Here is a 24,206-nt window from a genome sequence, read left to right as displayed (position 1 = left end):
AATTACAACAGAATACAAAGTGTATAGTGCTCATTTTATTTTTAATTACAAAACCTTTATACTGTAAAAAAACCCTTCAGTTCACCTCACTGATGTATTGTAGTGCAAATTCTATCACGAAAGCTGAATTTAAATTCTTCTATATAATGAATATATTTGTGTCTTATTCAAAAGAGTCCTTTTTTAGCTCAGGGCCAGAGGGGGGGGTAGACTCTGCTGTGGGTAGTGCAGAGTTCGGGAGGGGGGACTCACCTCCAGAATCAGATGGGGGGGGGGGGAGGCGGAGAGGATCAGTCCCAGTCCCAGAAGCCAAACAGAGATGGCTTAGGTGAGCTCTGCTCGGGGGGGGGGGGGGGGGGGAGGGGGGGGGAGATAGCTTGGGCAAGCACCCCCCCCCCCCCCCCAGGCTGTTTTATTTTTTAAAATATGGTCACCTGGGAGGGGAGAGGGACAGGTGTCAGGGTATTTACTTTTCTTGTTTACTTCTCTGTTGGAGCTGGAACCACATCTTCAGGTTTTTTCTTCCTTTCTGGCTGCTTGGTTTTTCTGTGCGCCCTCTGGTAGCGGTTTGCATTACTGCACCTTACCAGAGAGTCTCTGAAGCAGCTCATGCTGGTTGGTTTGCTGACCTCTGCGATTAATGTGAGTTAATTTTTTTAGGTCAATTCTGCCCTGCCTTAACGCCCACTAATTGACAACCCTACACAAAACTACACCTATTTATCTCTAAAACCCATTTTGAAATGCCACTTTACATCTGGTACCACAGAGAATTGTCTCCACAGATTAGAAGGGGAAGCTCTGTTCCATGGATGCCTTCTAGCCATGGCTGTAAATACAGCCTCAAAGCCAAACTGTGTTCATGTGTCAATATCTGGTGTCTCCTTGTTGAAAAGATTGTTAAATTCACCTTTGGGGGATGGCGGCACAACAAAGGCATTCAGTTCAACTTCATTTTTCGGCAGAATCACCTGTAGGTTATCTCCAGCGGACACCATGAGTTCTTTTACTGTAATAAAAGAAGATAAAAGTATTACATTTACAAAATAGAAAGCGAGGAAATGGATTTGAAAAAGAAACTGTAATTGGGATTGCATATCATCTGGCAATTTTCTGGGAAAAGATGGAGAGAATTACATTTTCCTGATAAATTATTAAGAACAGCTATGATTATAGGTGAATCTTCTCTCGCCACCACAGTTGAGAATGGCTCCCACAGAAGTCGAAAATCAGAATTAACTCATTTTTTTCTTTAAAAAAAAATCAATGTTTGTAATTTTTCCAGTCCACCATCTGTGTTAATTTTGCTTTCATCACACATACAAAAATCCCATGATACAGATGTGTTTTTCCTTCTTAAAAGTATAAACATTTGGGAGATGAAAGGGTAAAAATGGTGAATTAGAAAAGCCACGTATGAGAACCTGAGCAGGGTTGCATTCAATCTATATGTAGTTTCTTTCAAGTTTCCAAGTCACTAGTTTCCATTGAATACATATAGAGGGGACCTATGAAGCAAACTAAGGGCTGTATTTTGGCTAACCCTGTCAATGTGCACTATAGAAAGAAGAGAGCAGAGGAAGCCTCCTCCAAACCCCACATACAAGATGCTTCCAGAATGCCATAGACTATATTCCCTGTGTACAGACCAGGAATCAGTGAGTAAATTCAGAAGCGGTCTAAATCTCTCTCTCTTTTATTTAAAAAAAAAAAAAAGCAAAAAAAAAAAAAAAAAAAAAAAGCAAGCAAAGCATGGCCATGTAAACTCAGAACAGTCAGTCAGTCCCTGCAGACCTGCCAGCACCCAGAGAGCAGCGTTGACTCTTTTTATGGGTAAGAGCTACATGCACTCTCTCTAGCATGCCCCAAGGCAGTCTCATTTTCTACAGAACATCCCAGACTGCATCTGCTCAGCCTCTAGAGAGTTCTACACAGACGACCAAACCCAACTGTGTCTGTTGTAGCCCTCAATTCAATCATGTGTGTTCTGGAGTCACAAGTCAGACAACTCGCAGGGTTTTTGATAACAGGCTTCTGAACAGGCTTCTGAACAGTTTCTAATGGCTTTATTCTTGGAAGCATTCCAAAGAAATCACAGCCAGCACAGTTAACACTAAAAAAAGATTACACCAAATAAAGTAACACAACAACCCTTAACTAACGCACTAGAATCTCGCTTTTCCACCGTGTACTAGTTACACATTGGCATGATGCTGCAGCTGACATGACTAATATGTTATTCATAGTGTCACAATTTTGGCGTCCATGAAAACAGCAGGAGAACATGGAAAATGTAGCTTGGCTAAAAGGCAGCCATATGCTTTGCATCTTATTTCTTGCTGCCCTCCTGCTAGGAACAATCTTTCACTTCAGGGCCATAAAGAGTCCACTCTCTCGCTTCCTCCAAGCCACTCTTCTGTATACAAGGTCCACGGGTTTTTATAGCAGTGCACCTTCAGGCAGAGTTCAGTAAAACAGAACTATATAAACACCCTGAGTTTTAGATTCTTTCCCCACTACTGCGACGGCACAACATGGAGTAGCCTGATACCAGAGGCTGCATTTGCTGATGCCCAAATGTCCAGTTTGGGAATTTTGAATAAGTATGCCCACCAGATCTCGCCTTCCGGTGCAGGAGAGATCTCAGCCCAGGAAGCTGCTTCCACTGCAAGCGAGTGGCCTTTGATGCTGGTTGTTGGGGAGAGATTCATGTACTGAAGGCTTCGTATATGCACTATCCCAACCATCTTGAAATAGTACATATGGATGCTCTCTTTTCTTTGGATGACAGAGCACAGACTGAGCGCTGAACTTGCAAAAGGCTTGAATGCAATTGATTTAGAGCTGAAGTCTCCACCGACATCCAGTGTATCCTCTCTTGGAAGAAGAGGGTCACAACTTCAGTTGTGAGGGGAAAAAAAAAAAAAAAAAAAGCTAGTTTTTGGAATCCAGGTTGCATCTTTTGGAAAAAAACATCTTATCATTGTGGCACATGCTAGAGTGTTCCTCCATGGGTCAAGCCCCAGCCTGTGACTGGAGGTGATGGCTCTCAGGAAGGTGTCCTTGGTGGAGAGGAAATACATTGAGCCCCTCAGGAAGCACTCCAAAGGATACAGTCAGTGCATTAAGAACCAAAGTGTGGTTCCATAGCAGCACTTGATTAAACTGAAGAGGGTGAAGTAAAAGATGCAGCTCCAAGAAAAAACACCGGAGGAGGGAGGTTCAGTGCTGCCTGTCACTTGCCTTCTCCCAAGTCCCATTTTGAGTCTTCTTCAGTCCTTTCCCTCCTTGTGTGCTACTGAGGAGAGGCAGGCAGGAGCAAGGAAACAACTGCCTGGCCTGTGGTTGCGGCCACACACCATTACCTGAAGTTGGGCTCATTCCATTGCTCAGGGGCCCTGTTGTACCTCTTTTTCCTTTGTCATGATAAGGGGGAATGATACCTGCTTCAGGGTCCTGTGGGTTTCAATCCAGGCTCGCTGCTCCTGGCTCAAGAGAGAAATTCTGACAAGATCTTTGCCCTGGAAAGCACTGCTGAGATGTACAGGGTTCCTGGGCACTGAATATGCAGAGGCCCCCTGCCCGGCTCGCCACGAGCAGAACAGAGCAAATGGCTTGTCCCTTCTTCCCGTTCTCCTCTATGCTGAGCTAACAGTCTAGCAAAACACTGACTTCTGGGAATATCTGCACACAGATGTTATTGCCGCTGTCATCTCCATTGCAGGGAAGGTGTGAACGTCTATACTGCATAAAATGGTCTGAGCTCTGACTCAGCTTTGAGTCCAAGTCTCCCTGCTGCCCACGTGCAAACCAATCTGACTCAGGTCAGCAAACACTCAGAACTGGATCCTAGGGCCCTACGAGGAAGTGAGTCAGAACCTGAGTCCTACTGTGACTCGGGGACAAGCCCTGTCGTACTGCAACATGGGTGCCTCTCAAGCTTCATACCCAAGTCAGAAGGTCTGAATCGTGCAGTGCAGATGTGATGGCTGGGAAACATGGTCCTGCAAGTGTAAGCCCAGGATGACTGAAGCGTGGGTTTGGAAACACCATGCTCAGAGTGCAGTGTGGACATATGCAGAGTGAGAAAGCTTTATCAAATAGGGCCACTCTTGCAGTACAGTAATTCCTCATTTAACACTATAGATATGTTTCAGAAAATGATCGTGTTAAGTGAAAACGTGTTATGAGGGGTCAATTTTCCCACTGAAAATAATGGAAAAGGTGAGGGTTGCGTTTCAAGTGGTGGTATCTGTTGGGACCGGGACATAAGGTTGGGGGAGAAAGGGGACTGGGTTACAGCAGGGAGGGGAGGTGTTTGGCTCTGGGGAAGGGAAAGGGAGGAGAGGGGAGGGTGATTGGGTTGGGAGTATGCCCCTGTGAGGAGTCTGCCAGGACCCGCGCTGCGTCTGGCGAGGGGGAGGAGGGCTCACTAGGGAACGGCGCAGCAAGCAGCAAACCCTCTGCCACTTTGCAGGAGGCAAGGGAAGCCCCACACAGCCGCTGGCAACAGGCCGTCTGGGGAAACCCAGCCACTCGCCTACAAGCGGGGGCGGAGGAGAGGGGGCAAAGCGTCTGGAGAGGGGGAGTCAGCGGGGAATGGTGCAGCGAGCGGCGAACCCTCCGCCGCTTTGCAGGGAGGCGGGGGAAGCCCCGCACAGCCACCGACAACAGGCTGGCTAGGGAAATCGTGTTATTCTGGGAACGGTCGTGTAATTCAAAAAACATTCCTTAAAAAAAAAATCGTGCTATTGCGAAAACGTGTTAAGCGGGCACGTGTTAAATGAGGAATTACTGTACAAGCAGTGAGTCTCTAGATAGGCCTGCTCTCATCCAGAGGCTCGTTTCACAGCCACTCTCTCCCATCAAAGGCTTTCCATACTTTCCATTACCAAAGATCAACCAATGAACTCTGGCATTCAGATTTTTTTCCAGGCAACCTGCATCACTACCTTAAAGTTAACATTTCTCAACTGTTTACTTAAAGAAGTTCTGCCTTGACAAAAAGTTACCTGCTTTGGCAGCAGGGGTAGGAGAAAAGAAGGGCTGTATGACAGTGGGCTGAGAGAGCACAGCACTAGCTGGAAGTGGTATGAGCCCATCTTGTGTCAGACTCCTTGGAGCTGTCGTTGGGATTTGGGTTCTCTCTGCAATAGCTTGGGTAGATTCCAGATTGTCTGAAAGAGGGTTCTGGGAAGGCGTTAGATCCTAGAAGAGGAAAAATAAGGACACAGTTATTGTGAGCCAAGTCATTTCTCCTATTCAAATACACATAATGCATAAACTGAGTCCAGTGATTTGTGTCATTGGACTATCCAGAACCTGAAGAAAAATGTTACCAATCAAGGCCCATATTCTCCCACTGTATTTTTAAAAAACTGCCTGCAGCACATGGACAGCAATGGAAGGACATAGCTGGTAAGGCCTTCTCTACGCTAAGGACTAGTTGACTAACCCATAAGCAAATGTTTATCAGATAGTCAAGGAGACTAATTGATTCCTCCCCCACTTGCTGCCTCTACTATATAAAGGCAGCAAAAGGAGAGGAGGGGGAGAAGCGGCAGTGATGTGTGGAGCCCGGGGTCAGCTGGGGACTTTCTAGCTGACCCTAGGCTCCCTGTGGCATTTCCGCAGAACCCGGAGTCAGCTGGGGAGTCCCCAGATGACCCCGGGTTCCACAGAAATGCCGCATGGAGCCCAGGGTCAGCTGGGGAGTCCTCAGCTGATCCTGGGTTCTGGGGAAATGCTGCACAGAGCCAGGGATCAGCTGGGGAGTCCCCAACTGACCCTGGCTCCACATGGCATTTCAAAGTGGCAGTGCCGCATGGAGCTTGGGCAGCAGGGGACTCAGAGTCCCTCGCCGACCCCAGGCTCCATGCGGGTGCTTGCACTTTGAAATGCACAGAAGCCCCCGCTGGGGACTCTTGTACATTTCAAAGCTGGCACCGCATGCAGCCTGGGGCTAGTGGGACTTGCTGCTGGCCCCACGCTGCACAGAAGTTCCAGCAGGGCTCTTATACATTTCAAAGGAGGAACATGGAAGTGCCTATTGACTAGTCCATGGAAATTCCATCGACTACTCAACTAGTAAATTAATCATTATTTAACATCCTAAGTCTACACTACATGGTAGATCGATGCTGCAGCAATCGATCCACTAGCCGTTGATTTATTGTGTCTGCTTAGACAAAATAAATTGATCTCCAAGTCCACTCCTGCCCACACTGGTACTCCACCAAGATAAGAAGAGTAGCCAGTGTTGACATGAGAGCACCCCTGGCCAACCTGACTGCACGTAAGACTCTATTTGGGTAGCTGAAGTAGATAGACTGTGCCAGTAAGTGTAGATAAGTACTGATAAGTACCTGAACACTGATCTTCTAGGGAGAAGCGCAGTGTTTCCTGTGACCATGTAATGTCCATGAATAATACTGAGTATTTATATAGTGCTTTACATATTCAAAACACCTCACAAACACTAATAAACCCCACAACACACCTAGGACAGAGGTAAGTATTAGTAACCCCACTACACTCACTTAATCTAATGAACGGAGGCAGGGACTTGAAATAATTTGACCAAGACTACACACTGACACAGAGCCACCACCAGGATTTAAATGCAGTAATTTCTGAGTCCCAACGCTGTATCTCCTCCCTGGACCACATGACCTTAGTGCACATTTGAATGCATACTGCATGCTGAGCTGTTAAGGGATGACACATTTCGAAAGTCAGAAAGCCAAACTACAAAGAGACATATAATCCAGATCCAGGTCTAAAAAGCTGAAAGTTTAAACTGGGATTCCTATACCCAACTACCAGAAGCCTTACTGTCTGATAGAGATCTGACTGCCATCCCTTGACCTAACTAGCATGCACTGCAACTAAGTTAGCCAGATGACGGGCTGTTAAAGGGCACATTCTTCTTTTCTTATGACAGCATTTCATGGTCCACTGCTGATTTCCCTCAGGTCCGTAAGTAATGTATTTTGATTTGAAAAGGACCCACAAAGCAGAATATTATAGTGCCCACTTCACTACTACTGGGATCTTGAAGCACCCCTACCTCTTTCCCCAGGTTGTCACTGGCTTGCACAAGGGGTTGTCTGGCTGCTTCACTTTCCATGGACTCCACTGGGGACCAGGTCACCTCAGCGAGAGATGGCAGCTTCTCCTTGGTGTGTTCAACAGTGACAGCGTTAGACTCGGACCCGCTTTTAGTCCTGAGATTTTCCAGTCGTGAGTCTTCCCTCTGCTCTTCAGACAAACCTTCAGGGTTGTCACCGGAATCAGAGACTGAAGAGTTAAAGCCATGTTCACTGGCCACCATCAGGCCCCAGTCCGTGTAATCAGAGCTCTCTTTCGGCTCGTGCTTGGTGCTCATCTGAAAGGGGTCTTGCTCCAAGTCCCTGTAGTCATCGGTGTATTCAGGCATCTCCTCAACCCTGTGATCTTTACTCAGCAAAGACAGCTCCTTCAGGTTACTCACTTCCTCAGAGGGCCCCCCCTGCAGTCCCACAGAGTGAACCCTGTTGGGCAGCACCTCCCCATACCCTAGCAACGCACCTTGCCTTTGGGAAGGCCTAAGAACGAACGTAAGATACGATTTCACTGTTTCAATTTTCTTGGGTTCACAGTTTTCTTTATGTTGGCAGTTCACAATGTAGCAGCGCCGTTCAAACATCCAGGCCAAGTCGCAACCTGAAAGATCGCAGCAAGCCGCTGTGCAGTCGGACGTTGACATGGCATGGGGAACCCTCATGATTTTAGTGGTTTCTAAATTAGGAGATATCACTGCAGCCGAGTACGTGGCACCTTCCCTGCACTGTTCACAGAAATACCCTGAAACAACACACACGGATGTTAGGCAGAGAACGACAAATCACACAGTTGTATAAGTTGCCATTATGCCTTCAAAGGACTTTTCATACAAGGGCAAAAACGTAAGCCGCATTAAGTTCAAGTACAAATCCTTTTACCACGCACAAGTTTCTCCATAATTTTTCTTGCAATGTTTGCTAATTCTTGAAGATATTTGCGTGCATTAAGAGTGATATTTTTTACTTAGATAGCATTTCTCATCTGATGGTCTCAAAGCTTCTTACAAAATACCTTTTATCCTATTTTACAGATGCTGAGGCAAAGAATTTACATGACTTGCAAGAACATCCTACAGCAAGCTAGCAGCAGAGCAGGGAATATAAGAACCCTAATGGCAAAGCATACATATTGTGATACCAGTAGACCAGATGCCAGCTGTTGCCAAGGCTGTAGTCAGCTGAGTACTGACAAATACATAGCTAGAAACTAGACTAGTGCATGTGTTTGTTAGTGGTGTTCAAGACAGGTGTTAGACTTGTCAATGTGTTCAGTGTTTAGGCAATATAAAATGCTTGGAAGTTACTACATGCATTAGTTTTACTTGTAATGTCTGTACCCTAGCTATAAGGTAGTAGGACACTTGCTTTATTACTGAAATATTGCCTGCTCTGAACCCAGGCAGGAGTGGTTCACTTGTCCATAAAAGAGAATTATCAAAACCAAGTAAACCATTGTAAAATATCATGATACAGAGACTGGGTTAATGACCCTCTCACACCCAGAAAGTGCTACATACAAGAAAGTTCATCCCACCAGCTTGAATTCTGGAAGAAGGAAACAGAGCAGACATGAAAATGCTTCATCTCTTTGCTGTTTGGAATCTCAAAAACTGGAACTGTGAAACAAAAGTAGGAAACCCTAAGGTCAACCTGGGTTAGGCCTGAAAGTCATTCAGTGCTAACAGGTTACTAGGACTCTTACTTCTGGGAGAATTCTGCATTAAAAAAATTACCAATTCTACACACAGTATTTTAAAATTTTCCAATTTTTGAATTTTTATTTACCAAAATACTATAATCACACCAGTTTCAAATTTTGCTCACTTATTTCAAAATACTTGTGAGCAAATATATCTAACAATACAGACAGCAAAAAACATTCAGGATTTTTTTTTTTTTGGACAAATAGATTCCTTACTAGGCATATTAATACAGAACTATTACGTAATAATTTATTTAAACTACAATACATAACCCATTTTCTGCACCCCTCAGAAGCAATGAAAAGGCTTGAGAGACTCAGGGAGTGAACCTGGAGGGTTGTTGGGTGTGGGTAGAAGTAGGGAACGGGGGGGGGGGAGCTTTTTTTTGGAGGGGGGGGAAGAAATGGGATTATTAGGGAGTCTAGCAATCTCTCCCATGCAGACCCTGACTGAAAGTGAAAGGCTAGAGGTCAATCAGGTACATCTTCCCCCTTCCCCAGTTGTCCTTGCACTTCTACTCAGTTCCTCCTCCTCTCCCCCAGCCCTCCATCCTCATGTGTTATTGCACTTTTGACTACCTCCCTCCACCCTGTCTCCATGTGTCCCTGCACCCTCTAGGTAGCAAGATAGATTGAAGGGCCCAAGAGAATTGTCTGTGACTCCACTACAAGACGGTTAGAATGCTTCTGGGATTCACATTTGTTACTTGGCTTAGGAAATCTAAATATAAAACACACAAGGAGTCTGGCATGTCAGCTCTGCTTTTCGACAGTCTGCCCGGAGCTTTGCAGCATGGCCCTGAACCACTCCAGAAGGTGGGACACACACATTTTTTGAATTTTAGTTTAAATTTTAAGAAGACAGACACACATTTTCCTTCTGATAAAGAAGAAAGAGCCACACAAGATGGATGATGATAATAATAAGACTTAAAAGAACCACATGAAGGTGCTCAGGTACCAAAGTGGTGGGGATGGTACAAAAACCGGGATGGAATTTAATCTGATTCCTACTGAGATTAAATCTGCTTTAATCATTAGCTCCTACTGCCTCTCAGGGGTTTGCACTTTCCAATATAATATTTTCTAATTCCTGGATCTTACAGTGAACTCATGATCTGCATGTGTGAAATCACATTTATTTCCTTGACAAGAGACTATTAGGTAAAGAATGCAGGACTATGACATCATTGCTGGATGAAGTAGAAAGGAGAGGGGAGAGAACGAACCTTTCAATCAAGCACAAGTTTTAAGTTTGCTCCAATGTAGAAAAAAATTCCTCTTCAGAATTATTTGATTATGTATGTAAAGAGTCACCTCAAATATCCAGCCATAGTTAGAAAAACTGTAAGGAAAAATTGGCACTTTCTTCTTAAGATGGTTGAGTCATATTTGCTGACTTAGCTGATGAAACTAAGATGTTAGAGTTAGCAGTGCAGAGCTAACAATTTTGGAAGAGTGAGCTGGAGTCTATTCTGCCTCATGCATCACTGACAATAGTGTCAGCTGAGTTCCGGTGACAGAAGCTTTATTACTGGTGATGGTAAAAGAGGAGGAAAGCAAACAGCTTGAATGTCAGATCCCTGGTTAAGGATAAATTCCTACCCTCTGTTGTACTAGTGGGGGGAAAAGTAGCAAGCAGTGGCCAGCATGTAAACCTGGCACTTCCCTGAGTGCTAAGCAAGAGGGTTGTTATCCTGCTTGACAACACTTCATATCTCCAAGGAGAAATGGTCAGCTTGTCTAGACCCAGGCCATCATGAAAACATGCTGTCATTGGCAGAAACACTGCCCAGAACGCTTTCTGCACTTGATTCTGATACCATTATTTATGACAAATAATAGCACCTTATCTCAGAAGCAGTCCCACTGACTTTACTAGGGACTCCTTGTGAAGTATGGTGCTGCTCAGTGGGAGTCAGGGGACCCCGAACCGGCTCTGAACAAGCAGCGATAATGTGCACTGCAAAACATGGTACCTCCAGCCAGCACTGGCCTTTGGGCAGGCAGACCTTCTGACGACCACTATTGTTCCCCTCACAGCATGACGGGGGCAGCAAGGCAGGATCTGACCTCAGTTTGTAGTGCTGGCATGGACAGAAAAGTCTTTTGACTTGCAAATGGACATTTAATAATGTACTACCAAAGCATACAATGCCTCCCTCTCGTATTTACAGCAGCATTTTTCTGACTACAAATACAGTTTAATACAATGCTGGGATTTTGTTTGTTCCTGTATTTGGCACTTCCAGCAAGACCACTATTCAAGGGGACAGGAACTCAAACAGCTCCTGTACAGCATACCTACTACAGCGTGCGATTCTTCAGCTTAGCAGCACCCCAGGAGACATTTATTTTCATTTTTCTCTTCCACATCAAATATACTATAATTAATTCTTCCATATTCCCATTCACTCTGAGAATATCAGGGGCTGCAGCAGAGGTCTCTGAAAATACTTTCCATAAAGCATTACTTTAGAATGTGCTACCTAACTTCTGACAGGGCAGCTGCAGGAGCTCATAGTTAAAGGAGACGTCCGGCAGTTAAGAGACCAGATTAACTGCTGTGTGATTTAGACATTTACCACTTCAATAAAAACGTAATAAATGGGAACTTGAAGAAACAAAATCTCTCACAGGGTAACACACACAAAGTGTGACTCAGGTTCATGTACAATACAAAGTCACCACCTCTTAATTAAAGAGAGGTTTTAGCCCACACTTTCAAAAGTTACTAGTTCAGGGTGGACAATAATTTTTACTGGGGCCACTTCAGAAATTTTTGAAGTGGCCCTGGGCTACATTAGAAGGGGCCGGGGGGGGGGGGTGCAGGATACTTCCCTGCTTCCCCACCCAACAGACCATGATTGGTTTGGCGGTGGGGGGGGGGCACATGAAGTCTTTGTTCCCCCCCCCCCCCCCGCCCTTGAGGTTCCCCCATGCACCCATGCCCCTGGCAGTGGGAGGAGACTTTGTGCACTCCCCCTTCTGCCCCCAGGCCAATCAGTGCTTAGGGGCGGGAGGAGTGCGTGAAGTCTCCTCCTATCCTCCCAGGAGCGCATGGCGCTTTTAAGTGCTGCACACTCTTTGCAGAGCGGGGACAGGGCGGAGGAAACTTTGTGTGCTTCCCCCCACCCCCAGGCCCTGATTGGCATGGGAGCGGCTTGGCAGGCCAGATCCAGCCTGCGGAGGCCCTTTTGACCACCCCTGTACTTGTTGGATGCTCAGCATTTTCTGTGAACCAGGGTTCTTTAAGGTTTCAAAAGTTGGGCACCCAAATATTCAGGCATCCAAAAGAGTAACAACAATGATACAGAGCTCTTAAATAGCTGTGGTAACCAACATCTTACCCGGGAATTCAGTATCATTTCCCTCACTTTACTGGGGGTGGGGGGGAGGGAGGAGGACAGGAGGCACAGAGAGACAAGATGACTCACCCAAAGTCACACAGCAGATCAGTAGCAGGGCTGAAAACAGGACCCATATATCCTGAGTCCCAGGCCAGTGATACTGCCTCCCCTGACACTAGTCACTTTTGAAAACTGTGGCTCATATTTTTGTAAGTGAACTTCATGCTGATGCAACATGGTGGATTGACATTCTGACAGACTGAAGTCCTCCATTTACCTCCAGAGTACAGCATGGATTAGTTTTGCCTGCCTAAATATAACTCAGTCTCCATGCCCTCACCAGCCATGAGTCTCTCAAAGGGCAGTAATTGTTTCAGATCAGTGGTTCTCACCTTTTTTTTAATATTGTGTCTCCATGTCACAAAAACAAGAATTTCAGGATCTGTTTCTGTCCACTCATTCAGAAAGCAAGAGTAGCAATGACCATCCTAGACCTGTTCCCATCCTCCCACTGGAACACCTTGGTCTCACCTCTTTTACAATTTCCCTTGCATATGCAGACATTCAGCTTTGTTATATAGAACCGTTATAGCACAGAAGGTAGCTTGATTTTCAGATATGGAAAGTTCCCAACACTTCTGTGGATGTCAAATCTGGCCATCTGAAAATCAGCTTAAGAAATACAAATGGTACTTAGCATTGACCAACATGCATTACTGAGAACAGTTTAAAAAGCTGCACTAGATCAGCTGTGCCACTGTAGCCCTACAGTAAAGATGCTTCTCCTGATACCAGAGTTAATCGATCTCCTCAAGAGATGGTAGCTGTATCAATGGGAGAAGACTTCCAGTCAACATAGGGGTGTCTATGCCAGGCAATAGGTTGGTATAACTGCGTTGCTCATGATGTGAATTCATAGTGCACATCTGGCCTCAGTATCTTGAAGTCACTTCTTTATGGATGCATGGCAGCTGCTTTTTCAGGAGGCACAGTGATACGCACCCCTTCTAACCAAGATCAATTGAGTCCACGGTGCATAAGCCAAAGCCCCGCAAAGTCAATAAGAGTTTTGCCACTAAACTCAGTTAGATATTCAACTGGTTCAGTGTAGAGTCTGAAGCAGAAATTTCAGCCTGAACACTACATGTATTGGTTGGTTGGTTTCAGCTGGGATATAGAAGCCCTGCGTCCAGAGGGGACTCAACTGATCTCCAGGTATTCCTCTACATTCCCAAATAAGGAAAAAAAATGATGTCCATCCATCTGATTTGTGGGAAACTTGCTGAAAAATGAGGTACTTAGATGATGGTGTTTTAACACTTTTGGTCTGCACAACTGCGATCCTCCAGCTGCGGGCATAAAATTAAAGCAGTTGTTTGTAGGCACTGTTTAAAACAACTGCGGTCAGAAATTAACACGCCCTTTTATTTTGGAAAGTGACTGTGCAAAAATAGCACCGTGTAGTTCCACATTTATAGTGCCTGACTTGCAGATTGTGTGTGCTCAGTTTATAGTTAAAAAGATGGTTTTAGGACTGCATAATTTGGAGATAATGGAGTTGCACAAATGGCCCTGTTACTGGATATAAATAATTCTATTACTAATATATAAACTGGTAAAAATAATCTCTCACTCCCACTAGTGTTAGGAAAAATTAATGAAGACAATTTTCCCCACTAAAGTCAGCAGACATACCTCTTCTTACAGATGCAGGTAACAGGTCTGCTGGGTAAGACAACACTTACATAGTCACTTTGTGGAGTAAAGTTCTTCCTTATGAAGAATCACCCAAAGCCCTCTGAGCTGCAAGGGTTTTCTGCACCACACACTTCCTTGTTTTACTTCTCTGCCCACCTGCACTCTACACTCACACTCCTAGGCATACATGACTGCAGAACAATGGAGAATCAAGCGCAAAGTCTACACCATGTTGCTTTCCACTTGAAAATGTCTCTAGAAAGAAAAGCTTTCATTTAAAAAAATAATAATAAAAAGGTAAACACTAGAACAGAAATGATAGGATTCAAAAAGACATTACAGCAAAAAATAATGGAGGCTTCCTTTTCTCTCGTCGTCAGGCCGATCAAGGCCAGAATAACATGGAGATTGAGGTAATTTACTAGGCATCAAATGGTTATATATTGGGGGTTATCTGGTTGTCTATATGGCAGATGGAAGCGCTAGGTGATTATGACAACAAGGCACAAGGGCTGGTTTGGTCATTGGGTCTAGCTGTGAGCTGTGCAGCAGGGGACTTATCTGTATTTTAAGTGACAACTATCAGATGGAATTAATCCAGCCACTGAGGACTGCAATATGGAAGAACGGATAAGGGAAAGCAGGACAATTTTAACCCCTGTCCCTTTAAGAAACTGATTTGATGTCAAGCAGATAGGCTGAGATTTCCCCCCCCCCCCCCCCCCTTACACCCTTCTCCAGCATTCTTGCCTCAGAACTGGCTGTGGAAGAGGAGGTATTAAGGGGAACAACTCAAAGCAGTTCCTTCTCCTGGAGGATGCCCATATCTACACACACCACTCCTTCTGGCTTGGCCATTGTGGGAGTTGGGGCAGGCTAAAAGCCCAAGCTTGGAGATGCTGCCTCTACTAAGTCAGGCTAGTTACATGGGCAACTTTTAAAACAGACCTTAAGCAAGGTCACATGGGTTCCTCTACATGAACATGGAAGATCCAATGGTAGTTTTCATAAGGCTAGAGAAGGGTAGGGCGTGCCCCATTATGCTGGGCCAAAATCTGCTCTCCCCACACAGCTGTGCTGTGGGCTGGCTGTATTTCAGAGGTGTTCTAGGTACCAGATTTTGTTTAGTGGTTTGGGAGTCTTTGAGGAAAAAAAAGATATAGTATCAGTAAATTAGGAGAACAACACAGAGAGTATGTCTACACTACAGAATTTTGTCCGAAAAACAGCCAGTTTTCCGACAAAACTTGAGGAACATTGACACTGCAATCACGTTCTTCTGCAAGAAAAATCAAAAGGACAGAGGGGTTTTTCCGGCATTGGTAATCCTCATTCTATGAGGAAGAAGCCTTTCTGTGAAAGAGCTATTTCGGAAAAAGGCGTATGTGGACGGGGAAGAGGAAGGTCTTTCAGAAGAAGAGGAAAGAGAAAAAAAGCACAGGTGCCCTGGTGGCTATTCCGTCCATAGCAATCACAGCTTACATGCAAGAGAATGTCCATTCAGTATGGATGCTCTCTTTCGAAAAAGCAGATTGCTTTTTCGATGCTCTTTCGCATGGTGGATGCTGTCTTTCGGAAGAATTTTTTTTCAGAAGATCTCTTCCGCAAAAAGCTTCTTGCACAAGAAGCCTGCAGTCTAGACATAGCCTAATTCTCCCCCAGCTTCTGGAAGGGGGGGGGGGGGGAAATCATGTTTCCCAAGAGGAGAACTTTAATTCCAACTTTCAAGCCAGAGCCAAGTTTCACAGCCAAGTTATAAACCTCTGAAGAACAGGATTTATAACATAAATGCTGACAAAGGCGTAATTAACTCTGCTGCTAAGGCTGCTGATCTATAAAAATCACTATCCTCAAACCCAGCAAAGCCAGATTAGCCAGAAGTTCATCAAAATCTGAAGTGTCACTACATCAGTTTCCGAGGGCATGGGATACCTCTGAACATCAGACACATGATTTCATTCTCTCTCCACAGGCTGCTTCCATGTTAATTAGAGCCTCCCTGTCCCAGAAATCCTGTAAGCTTTTACACAGACACACTTCAGGGAAAGCAGAAGGCCTGCTTCTGGCCTCAGAGACCGTTCTAACTGCAGATTAAACACTGGGGGCGGGGAAAAGCAAATAGAGAAAAATGCTAAATTACATAAAAGCAAATCCTTGACACAGGGACAAATCCAAGAGAACTGCAATTGGATTTACAAACAAACAATGGCCTGCAAAGCTTTTACAGCAATTAGAGCAGGAGTCTGTGGGATATTTACAGTTCTGCTAGATGGCCCAGGATCAGCTGAGCCTCTCTAATTGGTTCACTGATCTTGATGGTTCATCTTCATTTCACCCGTTGCCAGGATTCCTGTTTATTGCTGATAAATCAAGATGTGCTGATGGGTGGAGTAGATGGATTTGCTTTCTGCCCAGTACTCTCTTGAGCCTTTGGAGGGAATCTTTCCCCGTGACTATGCTCATGCTCTGGGAAAGAAGATGCTACTTATTGGCTTTATCCCCGATAACCCATTATAACACTGGGCAGGATTTTGAAAGACACAGGTCCAGTTCTCTGCTCTGCTACTGATTTCCTTCCTGAATAACCCTGGATAAATCACTTGCTGTTCCTTTCAGTTTCTCAGCTGTAAAACTGGGGCTAGCATCGATGTTCCCTCTAAGATTTCCCATCCGTGAGCAGAGTAAGTTTTGTCTTGTGCACCAATATTGAGCTCATGTGCGCTTGTTTGGATGTGTGGCACACAAGTTATTAATAAATCTCTTATAATCCTCTCCCTTTTCCCTCTCTGCTGCCATGTCTCCCACCTTCCACTCACCCCACCTACTCCCCTGGTGCCAGCGACTGCCCCCACCTCACAAAACCCCACAAAACCCCAGCTGTCCTGGCTCCTGCCCTTCTCACTCCCCTCAGGCCTCCTGGGACCCGTCCTCCTCCCCTGCACCCACCCTTCTCTCCCCCCTCTCTCCCGGTGTCTACTCCTCCTCCTCTAGCCCCACTCTGATCATCTGTAGCTACCTCTCCTCATTCCTTCTGCTAATACCTCCCTCTACCCACCTGCCCTGCCTCTCTCCTCTGGTGCCTGTCCCTCCCCTCTAAGTGTCTGCCCTTCTGTTTCACCCCCCCACAACCTCCTGGCACCTACACCTTCCCTTACTCATGCACCATTCTGGTCCCTGGCCTCCCAACACCTGCCCCCTTTGCCCTCTTCCCCCCTGGTGCCCATCCCCTCACCACCCTCTGCCCTAGTTCTCACACCCCTCTGTGCCCTCACACATGATTTGCTCCATTCCCTGCCTTCCTTATGCCCACCCCCTCCCAGCACCCACTCCTCCCCTCTCCCTCCCTCTTGCCCCCATTGTCCCTCCCCTTTCCTCTCCCAGCACTACCTTGTCCTCTCTCTTCTCCCATCCCCACTGACACCTTCCCGCCTCCCACTACTGCTCCTCCTCCCTTTTCCCCCTCACTGCCTCCTCTTGGCCCACTGGCATTTGTGTCTTAACCATCTTGCCCCTTAGTGCCTTCCCCTTTCTTCTCCTTCCCTGGCCCCCTCCTTTCCCCTCTGCACAAGACCCTTCCTCTCCTCACCCACCTTGCCCTTAGATCTACCTCTGCCCATTCACTTACCTTCTGCCTTCCTAACAATTGCACCTGCAGGGGTGCAGCCACGTGACAGGCAACTGCCCTGTGTGCCAGGACTGGAGCCAGAGCCAGAGCCGGGGCCACGGTGCTATTTTTAGTACTGCATCCCAGGCCCAAGAACAGCTGCACTGCACCCAGGCTTCAGTCCCGGCACAAGCAGCAGCCACATACCATGCGGCCCCGCCCCAGGAATAGCTGGGGCCAAGGCTGCATGGCAGCTTCTGAGGCTGGGACTGCTGTACTAAAAATAGCACCACGGCCCTAGCTCCAGTCTCGGCACACAAGGCAGCTGCCCACCATGTGGCCGCACCCCATGTACCAGGACTGGAGCTCCGCCACGGTGCAGTTTTTAGTACCACAGGCCCAGCCTCAGAAGCTGCCATGCAGCCCCAGCTGTTCCAGGGCAGGGCTGCATGGCAGGTGGCTGCTGCCACATATGCCAGGACTAGAGCCTGGCCATGGTGCTATTTTTCGTACTGTGGCCCAGGCTCCAGCTCCTGTGGCCACCACACAGCCCGCCCTGGCTGAAGCACCAGCCCTTCCGAAGGGTTGTTGATGCGCACCCGTGCAGGCACACACCTTAAAGGGAACTATGGCTAGCAGTACTTCCATAACTCACAGTGGTGTGAAGATGCGATATCTGAGGATCTCGCAATGAGTAATAACACAGTAATGGGGCCACATAAATACCTTACCGGTAAATTCCTGCCTCCACCCTCCCCCTGTTTTTTTTTTGGGGGGGGGGGGGGGAATTGTCAGTAATTCATTTAATTTGAAATATATTTAACCTATGTTCTTACAGTAGGTGCTGTACAAAGCCCATAGACAAACGCAGTTCCACCCAGAAATCTGATAGCCTAAAAGCACCAGTGCTACAGAGTGAGGACTCACCATGAAATCCAGAGGAGGAAACAGCTTCACATACAGTCCTGTTCTGAAAAGTGACTCTACAAATGGCATTATGGTATTCAGCTTTTACTCTCTCGATAAGTGTAATATTACATAACTGAAAAGTTGCTCTGATCCCTGGCTACACGTACAATCTAGACCGTGGGTAGGCAATTTTTGCAGGGGGGCCACTTCACAAATTTTGGTATGTGGTTGTGTGCTGGCTCCAGGCTCTCCCCCCCCCCAGAAGGGGTGGGACTTGGGGCTACAGACAGAGACAAAGAGTGTGTAAGACAAAGAGAGAGACACTATGAGCAAGACACAAACTGTGTGACACAGATTGAGTGTGCATGACAGTGTGGGGGGACAGATGTGCACAGAGACAGATGACACGGAGTGGAGGGGGTGACAGACACACAGAGTGTGCACTACCTGCTGCTGGGTAACTTCCTGAGAGAAAACATCTTGAAGGGAAATCAGTCCTGCTCTGTTGTCTCCCCCTTCCCCACCAGTCTCAGTCACTTACCATCCACACTTCAGATTGGAGCAGCTCTGCTGTGTGTGTGCCTCCTTCCCGATCCCTGCTCTGCAGAGAAGGGGTACAAGAGCAGGGGGACACTCTGACTTCAGCACTCCCCTCTCCTCTGCACAGCTAGCCAGAGAATCCTGGGAACAGCTGGTCTGTAGGATGGAGCAAGGTGGAGGGGAGTAGCAGCTGAACACATGCTGCCAGCTGTAAGCATGCACCTCTGCTAATCAGGTGGGCAGGCCAGAGAAAAATGCCTGATGGGCTGGGTTCAGCCCTCAGTCCTGATTTTGCCCACCCTTGAACTAGAGCAGGGCTGAGCAAAATACAGTCCGGGCCAGATCCAGATCCAGCCACCTCCAAGTCACCAGATCCAGCCCATGAACCATCCTGCCAGGACCTTCAGGCACACGCAGCTGGCGCAATTTAAAACACAGTCCCTGTGACTCTCTGCTCTGCACAGAGGGGGAGGCTTGGTGCAATCTTCCCATCCCCAATCCAATCCTCAGCTCCTATTGGCCAGAAACAACTGGCCAATAAGAACTGACCTCAGCCAATCTCTCAGCTTATATTGGCTAGAAACAGCCAACCAATCGGAGCTGAGAGATTGGCCTGGGAGACTGAGGCTGCGCGAGCCTCTTCCCCCACCCAGAGTTGAGAGCCATGTGGAGGGAGCAGCCTGTATTTTCAAGTGGGCTGGGGCTGCAGCAAGCAGGGAGCCCAGCCTGCCTTGGAGGTGCTGCAGCCTGCTGACTAGGAGACACTTAAACTCCTCCAATCCAGTGCTGGCTTTTTACACCCCAACCCCTCCTGCATCTCAACTCCCTCCCCCAGATCACCATCCAAACTGTCTTCACCCCCTGCCTCAGGTCACAACTACCTCCCAGACCTGTACCCCCTCCTACACCCTTCCCCCAGGCCAGAATCCTCTCTTGCACCCAGACCCCCTCCCTGACCCTATACCCCAATCCCCTGCCCCAGGTCACAATACCCTCCTCCACCTAAACTGCCTCTCAGACCCCACATTGTCTCCTGCACCCCTGTACTTTACCCCATGCACCCTTCTGCACTCAACCTCCAACCTAGACCCCGCATCCCCTCCACAAAAAAGTGCGGCCCTTGACCATGTACCAAAGAATTGGAGTGCCCCCCACACACCAAAAATTATTGCCCACCCCTTATCTAGACCCTGAAAGTCAAGCTGGGTCCTCTCTAGGAATCATCAGCAACAAGTAAGAGTTATTCAGGTCAAATTATACCTTCTGCTGTGCTGGACAATCCCACTATTTTTAAATTATGCCCTCAGTGAAATCTCACTGCAATCAGTAGGCTTGCACAGCTGTATCTGATCAGATCTCAGTAAACAATTCTGTTGATGATCTCCCCAAGTAGTAGACTCCCAAGCCCTTTCAATAAGCTATGTTGACTTCACAATGTTAACGGCTATAAAAATGTACTTTAGTCACTAGAGTCAGCAGCTATGACTTTGCGCATGCGTGCACGTGCGCACACACACAAAGAGAAAAGCTACTTTTCCAGAGGAAAGTGCCATATTTACAAAATAATTGATCAGAAGAAAATGACACCTTTGGTTTACAGTGTTGCTAACTCTCAGGATGTTATTGTGACTATCAGCATATTTGGAATTTTTTGTAAAGCCCCAGCATCTGGAGTCGTGTGTTTCCATTAAAATCCTGGCTTCCATTTAAAGCAAAGTTTCTAGCCTCTGTGGTTGTCAAGAGAAGTTTTAAAAAACATGAACACTGAAGAGTCAAAAATCAGAAAGCAAAGAAAAATAAATCAGATTTTTAGGATAACAGTGAGTTGGAAGGATTAACTCATGATTTTTTACCACAAACTTGGCAACAGTGTGCTGAGAAATCAAAGATAATGGGAATCTCAGCAGAAGTGTGTTACTAAACAGGGAAACAGGACTGGCACCTTCGTAAATGGCACTGGGAGGTTGTTTTATGCCTGCAGGGCTGCTTAGCACAGAGCACAAAGATGGGAGTTCTACATCACCTGTAATTGTAACTATACACTAAACTGTCTTTGTGTTTTGTTATAAAGGCTATTCTCAGCATGAAGTACCACAGCATGAATATGCAGTAGCTGAATATTATGAGCCAGGCATGATGGCATGCTGAGCTTTATTACAGGAATAGAAATGTATTGCAATAAAATAATTTTGTAAAATCACTGTGATACCAGGTTGGAATACATCTCTGTAAGCCTGCCATACTGAATTTAATCCAGTGTATAGCACTGCCAACTAAACAGTTGTGTCTATGGTAACCAATGCATGCTGCCTATATTGATGAGAGAGTGCTGTACAGCCCCCACTTTAGTTCAACTGGACCGGCATATTATTTTTATAGGAGATATAAATACATATAAAAATCAATTTTTGAATACATTAGTTCCATCACTACTGATAGTCATTCTGACCATTGTAATTTAGATCACATTCAACACAAAATGATTTTAGCAGTTAATGGATTTATCAGTGGCAATACACTACATTATAGAAGACTCATACATACTGTCACAGATCCCCCCCATGCTTTATGAAAATTGGCTTATGAAAATGAATATGCATAACTCAGATGCTTTATGCAAAACAGGTCATGTAACATATCAGTTTTACAGTTACAAACTCCCTGAATCTGTATATCCTATTTTTGTCCATGTATCATTCTTGTATGTGATAGGGATGTTATATTTAGATTAATTGGCTAATCAAATAATCAAAGCAATTTGCATTCAATATTCAATTAGTCGATAAGGGCGCCTCCGCCTTCGAAGTGTAGCAACTATTCCAGCAACACATAGAATTATAGAACACTAGGACTGGAACGGACCTCGAGAGGTCATCGAGTCCAGTCCTCTGCCCTCATGGCAGGACCCAGTACTGTCTCTAGACCATCCCTGATCGATGTCTATCTAACCTGCTCTTAAATATCTCCAGAGATGGAGATTCTACAACCTCCCTAGGCAACTTATTTCAGTGTTTACCCACCCTGACAGTTAGGAAGTTTTTCCTAATGTCCAACCTAAACCTCTCTTGCTGCAGTTTAAGCTCCTTGCATCTTGTCCTATCCTCAGAGGCTAAGGAAAACAATTTTTCTCCCTCCTTGTGACACCCTTTTAGATACCTGAAAACCACCATCATGTCCCCCCTCAGTCTTTCCAAACTAAACAAGCCAAATTCTTTCCGTCTTCCTTCACAGGTCATGTTCCCTAGACCTTTAATCATTCTTGTTGCTTTTCTCTGGACCTTCTCCAATTTCTCTACATCAGGGATGTCCAAACATTTTTCAAAGAGGGCCAGATTTGATGAAGTGAACATGCGTGAGGGCCGACCATTTTGCCTGACATTCTTTGAACCATTAAAATTAAATGCAAATTAACTATTTTATGCAAAGTTTATTGCAAACGGCATACTTTTCATTTCGTCACATGGATGACAAATCTAAACAGGTGTTAAATCACTCTGCCTTTCATATCTGAAGGCCAGATGAAAAAAAAATCCAGGAAGCTGAAATATATATGAAAGGTTGTCTGTCAACTTTTAAGTTAAAAAAATATGAACAGGAACATAACACCAAGTATATATGTTGTGTCCAAATATATTTATAACTGATTTAGACCAACTGACATTAACTGAGATTTTACAATGTATTCATCTCAATACATATGGATTCATTGGGGGCCATAAAAGATAGATATTGCCAAATTACCTGTGGGGCCGTATTAAACTGGAACACGGGCCGCAATTGGCCCGCGGGCCAGACTTTGGACATGCCTGCTCTACATCATTACTGAAGTGAGGTGCCCACAGCTGGACACAATACTCCAGTTGAGGCCTAATCAGCGAAGAGTAGAGAACAATTACTTCTGGTGTCTTGCTCACAACACACCTGTTAATACATTCCAGAATCATGTTTGCTGTTTTTGCAACAGTGTCACGCTGTTGACTCATATTTAGGTTGTGGTTCACTATGACCCCTAGATCCCTTTCTGCAGTACTCCTTCCTAGACAGTCGCTTCCCATTCTGTATGTGTGAGACTGATTGTTCCTTCCTAAGTGGAGTACTTTGCATTTGTCCTAATTAAACTTCATCCTATTTACCTAAGACCATTTCTCCAGTTTGTCCAGATCATTTTGAATTATGACTCTATCCTCCAAAGCATTAGAACCCCTTCCAGCTTTGAATCATCTGAAAACTTAATAAGCGTACTCTCTATGCCAGTATCTAAATCGTTGATGAAGATATTGAACAGAATCGGTCTCAGAACAGACCCTTGTGGAACCCCACTTGTTATGCCTTTCCATCAGGATTGTGAACCATTAATAACTACTCTCTGAGAAAGGTTATCCAGCCAGTTATGCACCCACTTTATAGTGGCCTCTTCTTAAGTTGTATTTGCCTACTTTATCGATAAGAATATCTTTCATAAGAATATTCATCTCTAACCCAAAGAGTTCACACCAAAATGATCTTTATCAAAGGACCTCAAATATGGCTTTGAACAAAACTGACTATATAAGACGCATGCATCCACTATTTACTGTACAAAAACGGACACAAATTCCCCTCAGCAGACATACAGTATGACAGGATTATCCTCTAGAACACTGTTTCTAAACTTGCCACCAAAATACCCTGGACTTAATGCCATCTCACTTCCAAATTTAGCAGGATTTTTTGAACTAGACATATTAGAAAGACTCTCTCTTATTTAACAGCTAATACTGCTTGTTTCTCAAAAGACTGATGGAGTCCAAATAATTCTTTATTACATTTATTGAATTCCAATAATATAGATTCTGCCAGTATTTTTGTACCCACAACTCCTTCTGGCAAAAATAAAGACCTTATATGTGCATTATACTTCATTCTGTAGTGTTTTGGTTAACAATGCCAATGTTAGAATTAAAACTACTCTTGATAAAGAGGTAGTACAGAGAATCTACACTATTTTTCATTTGTTTGTTAATGTTACTGTCCGAGGCAGAACATCAGGAATGGCTGCCCGTCGCAGGGAGCCATAGCCTGTAATACCTCTGAGGCTGGTATAGGGGGCTCTGTCTGTGAGGTGGAGTGTTTTCCATATAAGGGCATGTAAATTAATAATCTTCCCCTGCTCGCTCCACCCATTGCAGTAACAGATCAGCCAGTGGGCTGACTGGTGCTCAGGCCTGCTACTCCACCCACTGCAGCAAAAACCAACCTATGGGGTGATAAGTTCACAGGCAATAAAACAGGCAGGCAGCCCCTCTCTCACTGGGGATTCG

General features: G+C 45.6%; 1 protein-coding gene across 8 annotated transcripts in view; it reads right to left on the bottom strand.

Moving 5' to 3' along the window:
• Positions 1-24,206, bottom strand: part of KIAA0319 (KIAA0319 ortholog) — an 84,208-nt gene that overhangs the window by 44,017 nt on the left and 15,985 nt on the right. For all 8 annotated transcript variants that reach the window (XM_075921143.1, XM_075921144.1, XM_075921145.1 and 5 more), the window contains 3 exons: positions 7,070-7,845; positions 5,013-5,208; positions 911-1,009 (listed from right to left, as the gene is read on the bottom strand). In XM_075921143.1, the coding sequence (XP_075777258.1) occupies positions 911-1,009; positions 5,013-5,208; positions 7,070-7,845 (1,071 nt within the window). The remainder of the gene's footprint in view (positions 1-910; positions 1,010-5,012; positions 5,209-7,069; positions 7,846-24,206) is intronic.

This window comes from Pelodiscus sinensis, chromosome 2 (assembly GCF_049634645.1).
Source record: "Pelodiscus sinensis isolate JC-2024 chromosome 2, ASM4963464v1, whole genome shotgun sequence".
NCBI classification, from domain to species: Eukaryota; Metazoa; Chordata; order Testudines; family Trionychidae; genus Pelodiscus; species Pelodiscus sinensis.
This window is presented reverse-complemented; position numbering and strand designations above follow the sequence as displayed.